We start from the raw sequence: 19,364 nt of genomic DNA, 5'->3' as shown, positions 1-19,364 counted from the left end.
CTCCACCTACTCCTTCTTATTATACTCTCCTAACCTGTTAACTTCAACGACCTGTATTTTCCTGTATATGACCTTCCTATTGTACATTACATTACAGATTTCTATTCCGCCATTACCTTTCGGTTCAAAGCGGATTACAAAAAGAGTTATGGAAGAAGGGTTACAACGTTAGATCAGAGAAGGTTTCCAAGAGAGGGAAAAGTAGGATCTGGGGTCAGGGAGGGGATGGTAAGAGGGGGATTAAGATTTATCATGGTATTAAGCTTTATTAAGGGATTTCTTGAAGAGTATAGTTTTTATTTCCTTTCTGAACATCTTGTAGTCTGGGGTTGTTGTCAATAGACTACAAGATGTTCAGAAAGGAAATAAAAACTATACTCTTCAAGAAATCCCTTAATAAAGCTTAATACCATGATACATTCTTGTATATTCCTGTTTACGACCTTCTCATTGTACATTCCTACCTGTTAACTTCAATGACCTGTACATTCCTAAATTGTTAACGTCAATGACTTCATTGTTTGTAACCTTGATTAATTGATGTGAACCGCCTAGAACTCCCTGGGTATGGCGATATACAAAATAAAGTTATTATTATTATTATTATTATAAGAACATAAGAGTTGCCATACTGGGAAAGACTTAAGGTTCATCAAGCTCAGTATCCTATTTCCAACAGTGGCCACCAAGGTCACAAGTACTTGCAAGATGCCAAAGAATAAAATATATTATTCTATTGTGACCCGCTTTGGGAAAGGCGGGGTATAAATAAATAAATACAAATTATATAATGTTTATCCTAGGAATAAGCAGTGAATTTCCCCAAGTCCATCTTAATAATGGATTATGGACCTTTGTTTTAGGAAATTATCCAAACCTTTTTTAAACCCTGCTAAGCTAATGGCCTTCATCACATTCTTTAAATTCTGAAATTTAGCTACACATTGAGTAAAGAAATCTTTTCTCTGGTTTATTTTAAATCTACTACTTAAGTATTATTGGAAAGAATAAACATGTGATTCACATCTACCTGTTTCACTCAGCTCAGTATTTTATAGACCTTTATTATGTTTCCTCTAAGCCATCTTTTCTCCAGGCTGAAGAGCCCTAGCCACTTTAGCCTTTCCTCATAAGGAAGTCTTCCCATCCCTTTTATCAATTTCATCTCCCTTCTCTGTATCTCTTCTAATTTTGGTACATCGTTACTAAGATACGGTGACCAGAACTGCATATAGTATTCGAGATGTGGCTGCACCATGGCATTAAAACATTCCTTTCCTGATAATTCCTAATATTGTAATTGCTTTCTTAGCTGCCACCATTGTACACTGAGCTGAAGGTTTCAATGTATCTGCAATGATGACACCTAGATCCTTTTCCTGGGCGGTGACTCCTAAGGTGGAGCTCTGGATTATGTAGCTATAGTTTGGGTTCCTCTTTCCCACATGCATCACTTTGCACTTTCTCACATTAAACATCGTTTGACATTTTGATGCACAGTCTCCCAAGGTCCTCTTGCAATTTTTCACAATCTTCTTGTGATTTAACAACTGAACAAAATTGTGTCATCAGCAAATTTAATTATCTCACTAGTTTTTTCCATCTCTAGATCGTTGATAAATATGTTAAAAAAAACAGTAGTCCCAGCACAGACCCCTGGGGAGTCCCACTCTTTACCCTTCTCCATTGAGAATATTGACCATCTAACCCTACTCTCCGTTTTCTTTCAACCAATTCTTAATCCATAATAGGACATTATTTCCTATCCCAAGGCTTTCTACGTAATTTCCTCAGAAGTCATTCAAGAAGTATTTTGCTAAATGCCTTTTGAAACTCCAGATACACAATATCAACCAGCTCACCTTTATCCACATGTTTATTCACCCCTTCAAAGAAATGTAGTAGATTGGTAAGGCAAGATTTCCCTCAACTAAATCCATGTTGGCTTTGTCTCATTAATCCATGCTTATGTACAGTATATGCTCTGTAATTTTGTTCTTTTTTTTTTTTTTTTATAAATCTTTATTCATTTTCAAATCTTACAAGTGTATAATAATCAATCAGAAAAATTTTTAACAAATCACTTGACAATCTTACTTATAATCCTTAAAATATATAAATATAAAAGAATCCCTTCCCACCCACCCATTTATTAATAATAAAACAATTAGCAATTATTATCTTTCCCAACCCCACCCTCCCTATATCTCATCTAATACCAAGCTGTTTAAGATATCTGATCATTAGAATAAGTAATCAATGGCCCCCAAATCTTTTTAAACTTATGATAATTTCCTTGTTGCATGGCCAGCACCCTCTCCATTTTGTAAATATGACATACTGAATTCCACCAAAAAGTATAATTAAGTTTAGTATAATCTTTCCAATTTCCAGTAATCTGTTGAATGGCAACCCTTGTCAATATTAATAAAATTTTATTATTATTTGCAGAAATTGGGCTTTTGAATCTCATAGATGTACCAAATAATATACCGGTTTCAAATTACAGATTGCCAGCCCAAGGAATTAAGAAGCCACAGTCCAGGCACCAGACCAGGCAGAGCAAATCCCTGAAGAAGCTCATTAGCGAAATGGGGAGCCCTGTTGGATTTCATGGAGACGGGCTAGCAGTTGTATAGAAGTAGCTGCTATCCTTTAAGCTGATCCCCTTTTGGAGCCGTTTTTTTCCTGTGTTCAAGCCCCAAGTTTTCATTAATATCGATTGAGAAGTTATATTGAGAAGACAGCGAATTTCAGATAAATGATCTGTGAGCTAATCTAATCTAAACCTTAAGTTTATATACCGCATCATCTCCATGAGTATGGAGCTCGACACGGTTTACAAGAACTTAAAATAGTAGGTGGAGAAGACAAAAAAGGATTGATAAGACTGTTTTCACTTTTGAAATAGGCTCACTTTGTAAATTGTTATCTTATCGCGTCTTCTTCTCTTTTGGGAGTTTTTCTGACCAAGGATGTGTCTTCTGGTCTCAAGTTCCATTTGAGACCAGTTTGTCTATGTGGGTAGCCATTTTGTGAACCCCTAGACACTGAGGTCTTTTCTCCCTTTTGAAGTTGATTTGATAAGAAATCTTGAGCATTAAGGGTGTTTTTTTTGTGTGTATTTTGATTTATTTGACATCCTTTCTTGATTTACATATATTTTTTTCCAAATAATATAGTATCATATGAAAGGGCAACATGATTTTCTAACAATGAATTAATTTGGGACCAAATTAACTTCCAAAAGGCATTTATATAGGGACAGAAAAAAATTAAATGGTCTAATGTACCAGCTTCTAAACCACAATGCCAGCATCTATTGGACCTAGAGCTATCCAACTTCTGTAAACAAACTGGGGTCCAAAAAGCTCTATGCAACAAAAAGAACCAGGTCTACCTCATAGATGCTGACCTTGTAGTTTTTATTCTCCAAGACCAAAAACATGGCCATTGAGAGGCAGAAATTTGGTGCCCAATCTCAATGCTCCAAATATCCCTAAGAACAGGTTTTTGTTTTTTATTCAAATACCTATACAACAATTTATACCACTGTGCGGCTTGGTGACCCAAAAAATCCGCCTGAAAGCATAGGAATTCCAAACTATACTGAGAGTTAAGAACTTTCCATTCAGGGAACCCCTCCTGAATAGCCTGCTTCAATTGCAACCACTTAAAATTTTTTGATTTATTTAGCCCATATTTATGTTGCAATTGTGAAAAACTAAGCAGTGACCCATTAAGAATATCATCATTTAAAAGTCCGTATACCTGCAATAATCCAATGCTTCCAAACGATTTTAAATCTGCCAATTTTGATCTTGGAGTTTACCCAAATGGATTGATTTAATGATTTAGAAATTGGATCTGGTGATAAATTACTAACATAACGTAAGGTCTTCCATGTGTCAAGCAAAATTCTATTATCTTTGTATTTCCTGGGCAAATTTATACTAATAAGATGAGACAAATATAAAGGAAACAGGAGCCACCATTCTAAATATAACCAATCTGGAACATTTTCCATAAGGTCTGGGAGGATCCAATACATACCCTGTCTTAAAATATAGGCTTGATGATACCTATAAAAATTTGGAAAATTTACCTGTCCCTCCACAATTGTCTTTTGTAGAGATACTAGGTCTTTTACCCAACCAAACAAATTTAGTAAGAATACCATTTAACTTTTTGTAAAATGACCCCTGGAAAAAAATTGGTATCATACTCATTTGATAACAAACCACAGGCAATATCATCATTTTGATTGTTTGAACTCTTCCCCACCAAGAAAGATGTAAAGGATTCCTTTGCTCACACATCTCTGTTATTTTTCTTAATAAAAGTTTTTCAGTCTCCTTCACTGTATCTTCAATTGTGTTTTTAATAGTAATACCTAAGTATTTTAATCCATCTTCTTTCCATATAAACGAGAATGAATCAAATAATCCTTTAGTACAGTGAACATTAAGCGGGAGAACTTCAGACTTACTCCAATTGATCTTATATCCAGAGAATTTTCCAAACTTCTCTATTAATTCAAGTAAACACGGAATGGTAATTTCTGGTTCCCTCAAATAAAGCAGAATATCATCCGCATAAGCAGAGAGTTTAAATTCCCAATTCAAATAAGGAATGCCTCGTATCCCCTTTGCCTGATTGATGGCTATTAACAAGGGTTCAAGAACAACATCAAAGAGCAAAGGAGATAAAGGACAACCTTGTCTAACCCCCCCTTAGCAAGTTAAATCTATCTGACATAGTATTATTAATATATAATCTTGCACCAGGAGAGCTATATAACGTCTGAATCATTTGAATAAAACCAGAACCTATACCAAACCATTCTAAAGCCTGGTACATAAAAGTCCACTCCACTCTATCAAAGGCTTTTTCTGCATCTAAAGATACCAGAAAAGTCGGATCATTCATATTTTTTGTTAAATTTAGAGAGTGAAAAGCTAATCTAGTATTATTTGAAGAGTGTCTCTTAGCAACAAATCCTGTTTGGTGAGTATCAATAATAAAAGGAAGAGCTTTAGCCAAACGCAAAGCTAATATTTTAGCTATAAGTTTTCCATTCACATTTATTAGCAAGATAGGCCTGTAGTTTGAAACCAAAGTAGAATCTCTGTTTGGTTTTGGCAAGACAATAATTAAAGAATCAGCCATAGTACCTGATATACAACCTTTATTCAGTTGATATTGATATAAATTTTAACAAATATGGCAAAAGAGTACTTTGAAATGATTTATAAAACTCAACAGTATAACCATCACCACCTGTAGCGGATCCAACTCTAAGAGATTTCAATGCTATTTCTAATTCTTTTAACGATATAGGATATTCTAAACTCCTTTTTATATGATCAGGAACCTTCGGTCCAACAAGTAAATTTAAAAATTCTAAACTATCCTGTTCTTTATTTTGTTCTTTACAATAGTTTCTACCATTTTGCCCAGCACCGACATCACACTCACTAGTCTATAATTTCCCAGATCATCTTTGTAACCCTTTTTAAACACTGGCATTACATTGGCCACCCTCCGACACAGTACGGGGGGAGGGGAGGACAAGGCATTTTTTAGATATGTTAGTGATAAGAGGAAGTGCAAAAGTAGCATTGTAAGACCCAAAGGTGAAGGGGAGAAATATATAGAAGGTGATAAAGATAAGGCTGAATTGCTTAACAAATATTTCTGTTCTGTGTTCACAGCTGAAGCACTGGGAACAGAACCACAGAAGACAAATAGCAAATAGGAATGGAGGTGTGGTAGACACTGAACGTTTCCGGAAGATTGTGTTCATGAGGCACTAGCTAAACTAAAGATGGGCATCCCTCCTGCCATTTTTCCTGCCCGGGGGGGGGGGGGGGTCAGTTCCCAATGCCAGTTTGTTGGGGAGAGCAATCATCGGCAGGGGGTGGGGTGCTTTTTTTCTTTTAATGGGGCAAATATTGTGCATGTGTAACACGCACAGCATCTGTGCTCATTAAAAAAAACCAAAGGCTAAACTATGGACTTTCTTTTTTTTTTTTTTCTTTATTTGTTTTCAAATTAAACAACAAGTGCACAAAAGAGTATATTACAACAAATTATTCCAGAATAGCACTTTGATATCTGCCATATAAACATCTAGTAAAATCATCGGGCACCCCCCCCCCCCCCGTCGCGACCTGAGGTCCACCCAACCCACCCGAACCCTCTTCTTACTTTTCTGTAGCCTCCGCAGCGGCACCGGCACCAGCATGTCCTGTGCGTGGTGCCGGTGCCTGAAGATCTGCTTCCTGTACTGGGCCTTGAGAGTTCACGTTCGATGTGAGAATTCATGTTCGACGTGAACTCTCAGGCCTTGCACAGGAAGCAGATCTTCAGGCACCGGCACCACGCACAGGACATGCTGGTGCCGGTGCCGCTGCGGAGGCTACAGAAAAGTAAAAAGAGGGTTCGGGTGGGTTGGGGGGACCTCAGGTCGCGGCGGGGGGGTGTGCCCGATGGCGGCAGGGGTGGTGCCGGATCGCGGGGGGGGAGGGTGCCAGTTCACGGGGGGAGGGTGCCGGTTCGCAGGGGGGGCGCTCGCAAATCGAAGCGCGCTCGGTTTCCGAGGCACCGATTTTGCGAATGTTTTGCTCGTCTTGCAAAACACTCGCAAACCGGTGCACTCGTAAACCGAGGTACCACTGTATATTATACGATATATGTACTACATATGAATTAGTAGGGTTGGGAGGGAAGGTTTAAATATTATGATTTAAGTTGAATTGATAGAAAATCAAGTGATATTGTATATTTAAATGTTATTTTATGATACACTTGTAAGATGTAAAATGAATAAAGAATTAAAAAAAAAAGATATTTCAATAAAAATTTTGTTAAAAGAAGAGGTACTAAAGAATTCAAGCTTTCGTAATCTGCCCTTGCAGTTCTTTAACCATTTGGGAAATCTCTGATTGCTCAACACAATTGAAATGAGAGATGGTGGACAAGGGGACACTGAAGAAAATGAGAAGAAAAAGAGAGCAGACTATAAATATTTTCAGCTTACCTTCAAAACAATGCAGTTATCATCTGTTCTGATTGCACCAGCTCTGCACATGTAGGTGAGGCTATGAAGATACAAAATTATTAATATTTTGGCCTGGTAGGAAGAGAACATAAGTAGTGCCTCTGCTGGGTCAGACCAGGGGTCCATCGCGCCCAGCAGTCTGCTCACGCGGCGGCCCATCAGGTCCAGGACCTGTATAGTATTTCTCTATCTATACCCTTCAATCCCCTTTTCCTTCAGGAAAGCATCCAATCCCTTCTTGAAAGAAAGAAACACCTCAGCGCCCCATTGTGCTAAAGTCTACACATCTATTCTAGCACCTGTTAATGTAACGGACTAAAAAAATAGTCTGTGTATAATTTGTTTTGCTGGACCAATACCAGCTATTGACATCCCCAAAATACCATTCATTTAAATTAGGAAGCATTCGTAACTCTGCTAAACACATTCTGTACATAATATCTATTACATTTTCTACCTTTTATATTAGACTAAGCTGCTAAGTTATTAGGAAGTTGTTTTATGCATGAAAACTACTACTACTACTATTTATTATTTCTGTAGCGCTGAAAGGTGTACGCAGCTCTGTACATTTTAACATACAATAGAAAGTCCCTGCTCAGAAGAGCTTACAATCTAATTTAGACAGGACATTTCAGGGTTGGGGAGATTATAGTGGGTATAGGTATCTGACAGCAGTGAGTGGGAGTTAGAGTTGAAAGCAGTTTCAAAAAAGTGGGCCTTTAGCTTGGATTTGAACACTGCCAGGAATGGAGCACGACATATTGATTCAGGCAGCCTGTTCTAGGCATAAGGTGCCACAAGAAAATATGGACGGACAATGGTGTTGGCAGTGGAAGAGAAGGGTACAGATAAGAGGGGCTTTGAGTGGAAATCATAGGGGGGAGCATAGGGGGAGATAAGTGAGGAGAGATATCAGGGGGCTTCAGAGTGAATACACTTGTAAGTCAGCAAGAGGAATTTAAACTGTATTCGGAAATGGACGGGGAGCCAATGAAGTGACTTGAGGAGAGGGGTATTGTGAGAATAGCGGCTCTCACGGAATATGAGTCGTGCAGCAACATTTTGAATGGATTGAAGAGCAAGAGACGGGTGTGCAGGAGGCCCGAGAGAAGTAAGTTGCAATAGTCTAAGCACAAGGTGATGAGAGCGTGGACAAGGGTTTTGGTAGTGTGTTCAGAGAGAAAAGGACGGATTTTGGTAACATTATAGAGGAGGAAACGACACGATTTGGTGGTTTGTTGGATCTAAGCAGAGAAGGAGAGAGGAGTCAAAGATCACCCCAAGGTTACGAGCTGATGAGACAGGGAGGCTATTGTTAAAGTTCTTCAAAAATGAGGTATGACAAAAGCAAAACACATTACTGAACAGGGTCCTAAAGCAGCAGGAATTCAAAGGTGACCTTTGAAGATTGTTAATAGTGCAGGATTACCATTTGGCAGCCGTAAGTTGCATTTCAATAGGCTTATCCCTTTGTAACATCTTCACAAATATCTGTGGTAACAATTCCCCATCAACCAACACTAGAAACAAAAAAGGACAGCATTGAAGAATCCATAAATAATTCAATTTTAATAAAAATAAAACGAAAAAAAAGGTCAGGCTATACTTACCATTCACAAGGGTCATTGATACCTGGGGATTCTCAAAAGCTAGCACTGAGAAGCATTTTAGTGCTTGCATTCGAACCTGCAAAAGAAACAGAAATCTGTATGTATCTGTAGCAGCACAGATAAACATAAGATATGTAAATGTTGGCAGCATCTGTCACATTTTATTTGTAAAAAGTATGTTATTTTTTGCCATCTGGAAAGGGCAAGTAAACAATTGGCACCAGCCTTTCACCAAAAAGATGTCTATTTGCATATGAACCATCTTGATAATGCAGTACTTAGTATTATGTAAACGGTAAAGTTAATCCTGTATAAGAAAGTACCAAGTCATGAACAACTCATGGGGCTAGCCACTGGCATGATAGTTTGCCATTCCCTTCCCTTCCCTAGCTAAAGCTAGGTACTCATTTACAGATGGAAGTGGGTAGATGGCTGATGGCTGAGTTGGCCAGAAGCTGGCTACCTGATAGAAATCCCAAGTTAGTGTGTGATGTGAACTCTGGTCATGGCCTCAATATTAAATACACCTTCACATAAGCCTAAATTCAGAAAGCACAGTTGCTTACCGTAACAGGTGTTATCCAGGGACAGCAGGCAGATATTCTTGACTGATGGGTGACGGCACCGACGGAGCCCCGGTACGGACAATTTTAGAATGATTGCACTCTAAGAACTTTAGAAAGTTCTAGCTAGGCCGCACCGCGCGTGCGCGAGTGCCTTCCCGCCCGACAGAGGCGCGCGGTCCCCAGTTAAGATAAGCCAGCTAAGAAGCCAACCCGGGGAGGTGGGTGGGACGCAAGAATATCTGCCTGCTGTCCCTGGATAACACCTGTTACGGTAAGTAACTGTGCTTTATCCCAGGACAAGCAGGCAGCATATTCTTGACTGATGGGTGACCTCCAAGCTAACAAAAAGAGGGATGGAGGGAAGGTTGACCATTAAGAAAACAAATTTTGTAAAACAGATTGGCCGAAGTGTCCATCCTGTCTGGAGAATGCATCCATACAATAATGCGATGTGAAAGTATGAACTGAGGATCAAGTAGCAGCCTTGCAGATTTCCTAAATGGAAGTTGAACGGAGGAAAGCTACAGACGCTGCCATAGCTCTAACCTTGTGGCCCGTGACAGAACCTTCCGATGTCAGGCCCGACTGAGCATAACAAAATGAAACGCAAGCAGCAAGCCAATTGGATAGGGTGCGTTTAGATACAGGATGACCCAACTTGTTAGGATCAAATGACAAAAACAGTTGAGGAGATGATCTGTGAGGTTTGGTGCGTGCAAGATAGTAAGCCAGAGCACGTTTACAGTCCAAGGTATGCAAAGCCTGTTCACCTGGATGAGAATGAGGCTTTGGAAAAAAAAAACAGGTAGGACGATGGACTGATTAAGATGAAAGTCAGACACAACCTTAGGGAGAAACTTTGGATGTGTACGTAGAACCACCTTATCATGGTGAAAAACAGTGAAAGGTGGATCAGCCACTAGTGCATGCAACTCACTGACCCTCCTGGCAGAAGTGAGAGCTATGAGGAAGACCACTTTCCAAGTGAGAAATTTGAAATGTGCTGTGGCCAAAGGTTCAAAAAGAGGCTTCATTAAAGCGGAAAGAACCACATTGAGATCCCAAACCACAGGAGGGGGCTTGAGAGGTGGTTTCACATTGAAAAGGCCCCTCATAAATCTAGAAACTAAAGGATGAGCTGAGAGGGGTTTTCCATGAACCGGCTCATGAAAAGCAGCAATGGCACTAAGATGAACTCTGATAGAAGTAGATTTAAGGCCAGAGTCAGACAAGGAAAGAAGATAGTCCAACACCAGTCCCACTGCTAGAGACATGGGATTATGGTGATGTAAGAGGCACCAGGAAGAAAACCGAGACCACTTCTGTTGATAACACTGAAGAGTGGCCGGTTTCCTGGAAGCATCAATGATAGAACGGACAGGCTGAGAAAGGAGAGAATGAGCCGAAGTCAGCCCGAGAGAAACCAAGCTGTCAGGTGCAGAGACTGCAGGTTGGGATGCAGAAGGGACTGTTGATGCTGAGTAAGCAGAGAAGGAAACAGTGGAAGAGGTATGGGTTCCCTGGAACTGAGTTGAAGTAGAAGGGAGAACCAATGTTGCCTGGGCCACCGTGGAGCGATGAGAATCATGGTGGCTTGTTCCCTTTTGAGCTTGAACAATGTCCGCAGCATGAGCGGTAGAGGGGGAAATGCATATAGGAAGAGACTGGTCCAATCCAGGAGAAATGCATCGGGCGCCAGACGGTGAGGAGAGTAGAGTCTGGAGCAAAACAGGGGCATCTGATGGTTGTGGGGAGCTGCAAAAAGGTCCACTTGAGGAGTGCCCCATTGAGCGAAAATGGACTGAAGAATCGAGGGATCGAGAGTCCATTTGTGAGGTTGGAGAATTCTGCTGAGATTGTCCGCTAAGAAATTCTGTTCCCCTTGAATGTAGACAGCCTTCAGGAATAAGTGACGAGCTGTCGCCCAAGACCAAATCCGTTGGGCTTCCTGACACAACAGGCGAGAGCCCGTTCCTCCCTGTTTGTTGATGTAGTACATTGCAACTTGATTGTCTGTGCAAATGAGTAGTACTTGAGGAAAGAGAAGATGTTGAAACGCCTTGAGGGCATAAAACATCGCTCGGAGTTCCAGGAAATTGATGTGGTGTTTCTTTTCCTGGGCAGTCCAAAACCCCTGAGTTTGGAACTCGTTCAAGTGAGCTCCCCAGGCGTAGGGGTGGAATCTGTGGTGATGACTAGTTGGTGCGGAGGTAGATGGAACAGCAGACCTCTGGATAGATTTGAAGATGTCAACCACCAAAGAAGTGACTGTCGAAGAGACGAGGTCACAGATATGTGTTGTGAGCAAGGATCCGTTGTCTGGGACCATTGGTTCGCTAAGGTCCATTGAGGAGTACGCAGGTGGAGACGTGCGAAGGGGGTGACATGTACTGTCGAAGCCATGTGCCCCAATAGCACCATCATGTGATTCGCAGAGATGGTAATCTGTTGAAACACCTGCTGACAGAGATGGAGGATGGCGTGAAGGCGGTTGGATGGAAGAAACGCCCTCATCAGAACAGTGTCCAGAACGGCTCCAATAAATTGAAGTCGCTGGGTCGGAATGAGGTGAGACTTGGGTAGATTGATTTCAAACCCTAACAGTCGAAGGAAGTGAATAGTCTGATTGGTGGCAAGCAGAACCGCCTGAGGGGAATGAGCTTTGATCAACCAGTCGTCCAGATAAGGGAAGACTTGAAAGTTGTGATAGGCCGCTACCACAATCAGACATTTGATGAATACCCTGGGAGAGGAGGCCAGGCCAAAGGGTAGCACCTTGTACTGATAATGATGTTGATTGATGAGAAAGCGCAGATATTGCCTGGACGTCAGATGGATAGGAATATGTGTGTAAGCCTCTTTGAGATCGAGGGAGCATAGCCAGTCGCCCTGAGCGAGAAGAGGGTAGAGGGTGGCAAGAGAGAGCATTTTGAACTTCTCCTTGACCAAACATTTGTTGAGATCTCTGAGATCTAAGATAGGTCTGAGGTCTCCGGTCTTTTTGGGAACTAGAAAGTACCTGGAGTAAAATCCCTGACCTCGCAGATCTTGAGGAACTTCTTCGATGGCATTGAGAAGAAGGAGGGATTGAACCTCTTGAGCGAGAAGGAGGGACTGAGACTTGTTGGAAGCAGACTCTTTTGGCAGGCTTAACGGTGGAGGAGTCTGAAAATTGAGGGAGTAACCATGGGCTATGATCGAGAGCACCCACTGGTCGGTGGTGATGACCTCCCATTGAGAGTGAAAAATGGTTAATCAACCTCCTATGGGCTGTGGAAGAGGACAGGAGGGAGGGAGACTGGCAATGCCCAGGAGAAGGGAGTCAAAAGGGCTGAGTCGGCTTAGTCTGAGTGACAGGCTTTATGGTAGGCGGCTGTTGCTGACGTGCTTGTTGGTGCTGTTGCCGCTGCCTCCAAGGTTGTGGAGGTTGAGGCTGAACTGGCCGAGCAGAAAACCGCCTCTGATATGATGGCTGCTGTCTAAATGGACGAGGAGGAGGAGGCTTCTTTTTATTTTTCAGCAAGGTATCCCACCTCGTCTCATGGGCAGAGAGCTCTTCCTGAAGGTGACTATCTAACCCAACTTGTTCAGGAGAGCCATCACCTTCCGCACAGCCTGTTTGCACTCCTGCTTGGATAGAGCTGTGATCAGCTAATCGTCCAGATAGGGGTGCACTTAGACCCCCATTTTGCGGAGATGAGTCGCCACCACCATTACTGGGGCAATGAAGAAAACCCCCCCCAACCTATGCACACCTACCCCATCTCCTGGCTCAGACCAGTCAAACTAACTAAGCCCTCCAACCCTCTCCAACTCCCACAAAACCAGCCAAAACAAGACCTTCATCAAATCACAGTACTAAACACCACCCACAAACACCGCAAACCACACAAGAACAAGCTCTGCAACAGAAACATAAAAAAGATAACATATTCGGAAATCCCTACAGCAAACAGTTACAAAAACATTAAGGGATATTACCTAAACACCCGTTCCGTGAGAAACAAAGCCCACATAATAAATGATTGGATACTACAAACAAAACCTGATCTCCTGTTTCTGACAGAAACATGGATGATCTCTGACACCGACACTATCATGAAAGAAATTCTACCTCAGGGATATAAAATTATCCCACTATCAAGAAACTGGAAAAAAGGAGGAGGACTAGCGATCATCCTAAAAGATCACTACAACTACACCAAGACCGACTCCAAATCTTCAGATAATCTCGAAATACTAACTTGCAAAATCACTAACGCACAGTTAGAAGAATCATTAACCACAACCCTATTTTACATCCCACCCAAAAAATGGTCAAGCGCAAAAGAGGAATTCGCCGAATTCCTTACCTTATCTAACCTAAAAGGTTCATACAACCTGCTTCTGGGAGACATAAACACTCACCTAGAACAAAAGACAAAACCAGAAATAACTGAAATCGCCAACCTCCTTATGTCACTGGACTTTCCACACCCAGACACAGAAATAACCCACGAAAAAGGACACAAACTAGACCTAATCACCTTCTCCCACAAAGAAATACTAGCCCCCAAAATACAATATCACTCAGGCCCCTGGGAAAAATGTATCTGGTCAGACCATTTCATTGGCAAGTTCAATCTACATTGGCAAAAACAGAATACACAACAAAAACACAAAAACACAAATATGAACACAGTAACCACCCGTGGCATTATTAACCCAACCGAATTCTGGACCCACTACGAGTTACAACCCATAAACACAGAAATTCAGGATTTCCCCGCAACATGGGAAATCTACAGCAAAGAACTCTTAGATCAAATAGCACCTTATAAAACATACAAAAAGAAAAATAGACCACCAAACGAATGGTTTGACGGTGAACTTCTAACCACCAAACAGGAACTAAGAAAACTGGAGAGAATCTGGCAAAAAACAAACAATGATTCAGACAAGTCAAACTGGAAACAAAAAATGAAAATATACAAAAATCTGATCAAAGAAAAACGCACTAAGCATTATGCAAATAAAATCGGTACTTCAAAAATAAACAGCAAAGAATTATTCAAACTAGTAAAAACTATAACCGATACAACACAAATACTGAAAAAGGACACTGAGCCCACTCCATCGGCACAAACCCTAGCCAACTTCTTTCAAAACAAAATCACCGAATTAAGAGCAACTCTACCCACATCCACAACAAATGCTCTTCAATTCCTGGACCCCCATGACCAAGACACCAGAGTAGACATGCTATGGGACCACCTCGAATACCCAAACTGGCAGCAATTCCTAAATTTATTTAACAAGTACACCAAATCTAACTGCCTACTTGATGCATGTCCCCCTAAAATCATGACAATTGCCCCCCTAGAATTTAAAAAGGAACTTTTTGCATGGCTAACATCCGCCCTTGCAAACGGAACACTAAACAAAAAAATGGGACATATACTAATCACTCCAATCCCCAAAGATCAAAAAGCCTCCTCAGCACTGACACCCAATTTCAGACCCATAGCAAGCATTCCCCTCTTCACAAAGATACAGGAAGGATTGGTCAACCTTCAACTAGTCAATTACCTGGACAAATTTAACCTCCTTAGCGAACACCAATCAGGATTCAGAAAAGGATACAACACAGAAACTGTCCTAGCCTCCTTGCTGAACCACCTTTATGATCTCTTTAGCAAAGGCAAAAGCGCACTGATCCTACAATTAGATCTCAGCAGCGCGTTCGACCTGGTAGACCACGAAATCATGCTACTGTGCCTTGAAGCAATGGGAATCTCGGGAAAGGCAAAGAAATGGTTCCAAGAGTTCCTAACAAACAGATCCTACCGAGTAATCAGTAATGGAAACTACTCTAAACCATGGAAAAACCCTTCAGGCGTGCCTCAAGGTTCCCCCCTATCCCCCACACTTTTCAATATCTACATCGCCTCCTTAGGTCACCTACTACAAAAACTAAATTTAATATACTACATCTATGCGGACGACATATCCATCCTTATACCCTTAAACGACATCACAAAAGAAACTGTAGATAATCTCTCAAACACAATGACCGCAATCGATAAATGGACCACTAATTTCAAACTAAAACTAAACACAGAGAAAACAAAAGTCTTTCTGGCTAGTCCCAATGACAAAATTACGAAAACATCGATAAAAATAAACAACCACGAATACCCAATTTCCAAAAACATAAAAATACTGGGTATCACTCTTGACACTCACCTAACTATGACTGACCACACAAACTCACTTGTGAAAAAATGCTTTTATACGCTATGGAAACTAAGAACCATAAAAAAATTCTTTGACCCTTCATCATTCAGGTTGCTGGTACAGGCACTGATCCTATCCCTTCTTGACTACTGCAACATCATCTACCTAGGCATCCCACAAAAAACAATAAAAAAACTAAGATTAATACAAAACACCGCCGTTCGCCTAATTTTCGGACTTAGAAAAAACGACCACATCAGCCCCTACTACAAAAAGCTGCACTGGCTTCCAATAGAAGCGCGAATTCTATTCAAATTCGCTTGCACCTGTTTCAAACAAGCCTGGGGACTAGCACCTTCATACCTACAAACTCACTTCACCCTACACAACCCCACAAGAACGACCAGAAACAAAAACATCTTTGCATACCCAAAGACCACAGGCTGCAGATACAAATCCTTCTTGGACAGAACCTTTAAGTTCCAAGCGAACAGACAGCAAACCTGGCTGAAAAACCACATAAACGAACCAAATATGACTTATAATACATTCCGCAAATCGATCAAAACCACCCTATTCGCTAAATTCATTGACTAAAACGGTCCCCTCCCCCACTAAGACCCCCCTCATGGATGTTCTAAATCTTTCAGACACTCATTACCCTTAGATCTCCAATTAATATGCAAGTTTACCATTTAGACTATTGTACGGCATCTAGACTCTTTGTTCGGTACTGTATTTAAACTTATTGTATAGTATTGTATTTAGACTTACTGTATTGTATTATATGTGGACTTATTGTATTGTATTAGCATTGTACTGTACTAAGACCTTTGTTATTCGCTGAATGTCCAGCCTTCTTACACTGTAAACCGCCTAGAAGTCGCCTGACTATGGCGGTATAGAAAAATAAAGTTATTATTATTATTATTATTATTATTATTACTTTGGTGAAAGTGTGGGGTGCTATCGCCAATCCAAAGGGAAGGGCTGTAAATTGGAAATGCTGCTGAAGAACATGAAATCTCAGATATTTCCTGTGTCCTGGGAAGATGGGAATATGAAGATAGGCTTCTGTTAAATCCAGAGATGCCAGGAATTTTCCGAAGTCACCGCCGCAATAACCAATCAGGCTGGAATCATCAGAAAGGCAGTGACCACCTTGAGATCCAGGATGGGTCTCCAGTCCTCTGTGTCTTTCTTGGACACGACGGAAGTATAGGGAGTGTCTGCCCAGGTCTGATTCATCATCAGGGACCAGTTCTATGGTGTGAATGTCTAAGAATCACTGAAGCATAGCTTGGAACTTGGCCTCCTTTTCCAGCCTCTGAGCTGGAGAATTAGAAACAAGTCCAGAGAGGGATGAAAGAACTATATCTTGTGTCCTTTTCGTATGATGTCCAGCCCTCAAAGGTCCAAGAAAATCTGAAACACCAACAACCGCATCCCAATGTGTGGAAGTGGAGCTCCAAGGTTGGCATCATTAGAACTTTTGGAAGAAGAGTTGACGCAAGACCCAAAGGTCTGCTGGCATCTGGGATTGCTTAGAGTGCCGTCTGTGTCCTTGGAAAAATCTCTGGGCAGAGGAGCTCGAGTTAAGTTGGTGAAACCTGCAGGAGAGATGAAAATTACTTTGGACTCCCCCCAAGGGAGTGGCATGGTCTGCTGTTCAGTAGCGACTTAGGGCAGTGATCTGCTACACTGGCCATAAGTTTGTCTAGGCCCTTGCCAAAAAGCAAAAAAGTAGTTTGCTTGAGGTTGCTTTAAAAGCTGAGTCGCTAGCCCATTGTTTGATCCAGAGCATCTTGCAAACAGAGACTGCATATGCCAAAATTTAGCCCAGGAGCCTGAGGAGGTCATATAAGGCATTCGCCACATAATCTGCTCCTTCCAGCACCAGCTGGGGGCAGACTTCCTCCTCTGCTGAGGGCACACAAAACTGTTTCTTCAAGATCATGGCCACCTAGCAATCCTGCACATCCATTAGAATCACTTCTCTTTCAGTAGCAGCTTAAGCGAAAACCTGAAAATCATTTCAACACTGGTGTTTGGAGCAATAGATAGAGCCGGTAAGGGCTCTGATTGCCATGATCCTATCTTTCCTTTAAGAAGGACTAAAGGACTTGGTGGTCAGTTCCTTAAAGGTTCAGGCGGTCAGGCTTTCCTGTTTTTGAGCTCCTTTGGAGAGAGGTTCTCTGGCCTCTCACCCTGACATTTACAAATTCTTAGAGAGAGCAGTGTGGTTACGTCCACCGGTATGTCAAGCACATCCTTCATGGAACATTAACCTCATGTTAAGGGCCCACATATATGAGTCCTTGCAGGAGGCCACACTGATAGACCTCACAGTAAAGAGTCTTCCTGACAGCCATCGTCTCAGCAAGCGGAGCTCCGCACGAATCATTCCTTTGTTTATGATGGTTGGCCATAGGGATGACCTCCCATGGAGCCTTAAACAACTTGGGTCAATCAGAACCTTAGGCCCCTTCACGGTGCCAGGATGTACTGGGGAGTAAAAGGCTGCCATTTTGAAGACGCAGACCTGCTGTCCGGAGGAAATAGGCATTCCTCCAGCAAACCATCGTAAACAAGATAAGGGGGAGAGATGGGGGACGTTGGAGGCACGGGGGGTTGCATGGCAGCAGGAGCGAGTGGGCATCTCTCACGCTGCTGGGGAGGGTGTTGTGGGGGGCGTTGCTTGGCGGTGAGAGGGGGTGGGAATCTCTCCCTTGCTTGACTTCAGCAGCGGGAGAAGTGGGCATCCCTCCTGCCGATCTTTGATTTTTTTTTTTTGGGGGGGGGGAAGGTTTGTGCGTTTATTCTGTTCATATGCCGATCGCTATTACCAGCAATGGACACATGTAAATTTAGAGAACCTTCACTACTCTCTGCCAACTTCATTTGTATGCACATTTTTTAGAGAATGACTCACCTTTTTGAAATCGCTACAAGAACAGCTGCGACAGTGGCTGACCGGATTTTATGCAAAGTTTTGATAATCTAGCCCTTAGTGCCCTGGAGCCAGTAGACAATTGGGAGGCAGTCAAGAGACTAGCCTGCAGAGAGAAGCAAGTTTTAAACACAGGAGAGTGTGGAAATGGAAGCCCAAAAGTTCCAAGCAGGGAAAGGAGACCAATGAGAGGCATCAAGTGGCAGGCCAAACCCTGACTCAGGAACAGCCCATGAGAAGGAGCCCAGTCAAACCCTTTGATTTGGAGTCCACTGAAGGTTGGAATAGGGTATCTGCCATAGTGTCTCAGCTGGAAAGGGAGACTGAGCTCTAAGACTACCTGAAAGAGGTCCAAAACCCACCTCCAGCTCTAGCTACTGAGCTAGAACAGGCTAAGTGCCAAATTAAAGACCTGTTAGAGGACCAGCTACTTGCTGTCAAGTATGTGGTCAAATTAAGGGAGGAAAAGAAAAACCTCCAGAGACAACTGGTGGAAATTCAGGACCAGTTATCTAGGCAAAAGGAGAGTATGGAAGAGTCTTGAGAAGCCAAAGCAGAGACTGCAAATTCCCATAAGGAGCAGCTGCAGCAGGAGTTGACAGCGACAGTGCCAGCTTGGCAGTATACCAGACTGCAGCAGCAACTAAATGAAGCAGTACAGAACTGTGAGGCAACGACAGCCAAGGCAAGGGGGCTGGAAGAGCTGACTAGCAAGCTCCAAAAATAGTTACAAGAGATGCACCTCCAGGAGGAGAAGTGGGGCGAAGATGGCTGGGAGAACCCAGCAAGAGTGCACTCAGCTAAGAAAAGAGAATGATGTGTTGTCTCAGAAGTTGGAGGAGACCCAGGCTCAACTTGCTACCGAGACTGCCATGGGACAGGAGTGCCAGAAGCAAGTAGAAAAATTAGATATAGAGCTGGCAAGCCATTAAGGAGCAGCTAAGAAAGAGATGGAC

The 19,364-nt window shown here is 42.1% G+C and overlaps 1 protein-coding gene across 7 annotated transcripts in view; it reads right to left on the bottom strand.

Moving 5' to 3' along the window:
- The window catches only part of ARMC8 (armadillo repeat containing 8), a 274,168-nt gene that overhangs the window by 201,976 nt on the left and 52,828 nt on the right, over positions 1-19,364 (bottom strand). For all 7 annotated transcript variants that reach the window (XM_033944179.1, XM_033944181.1, XM_033944180.1 and 4 more), the window contains 3 exons: positions 8,677-8,752; positions 8,496-8,586; positions 7,043-7,103 (listed from right to left, as the gene is read on the bottom strand). In XM_033944179.1, the coding sequence (XP_033800070.1) occupies positions 7,043-7,103; positions 8,496-8,586; positions 8,677-8,752 (228 nt within the window). The remainder of the gene's footprint in view (positions 1-7,042; positions 7,104-8,495; positions 8,587-8,676; positions 8,753-19,364) is intronic.

This window comes from Geotrypetes seraphini, chromosome 5 (assembly GCF_902459505.1).
Source record: "Geotrypetes seraphini chromosome 5, aGeoSer1.1, whole genome shotgun sequence".
Lineage (NCBI taxonomy): Eukaryota > Metazoa > Chordata > Amphibia > Gymnophiona > Dermophiidae > Geotrypetes > Geotrypetes seraphini.
This window is presented reverse-complemented; position numbering and strand designations above follow the sequence as displayed.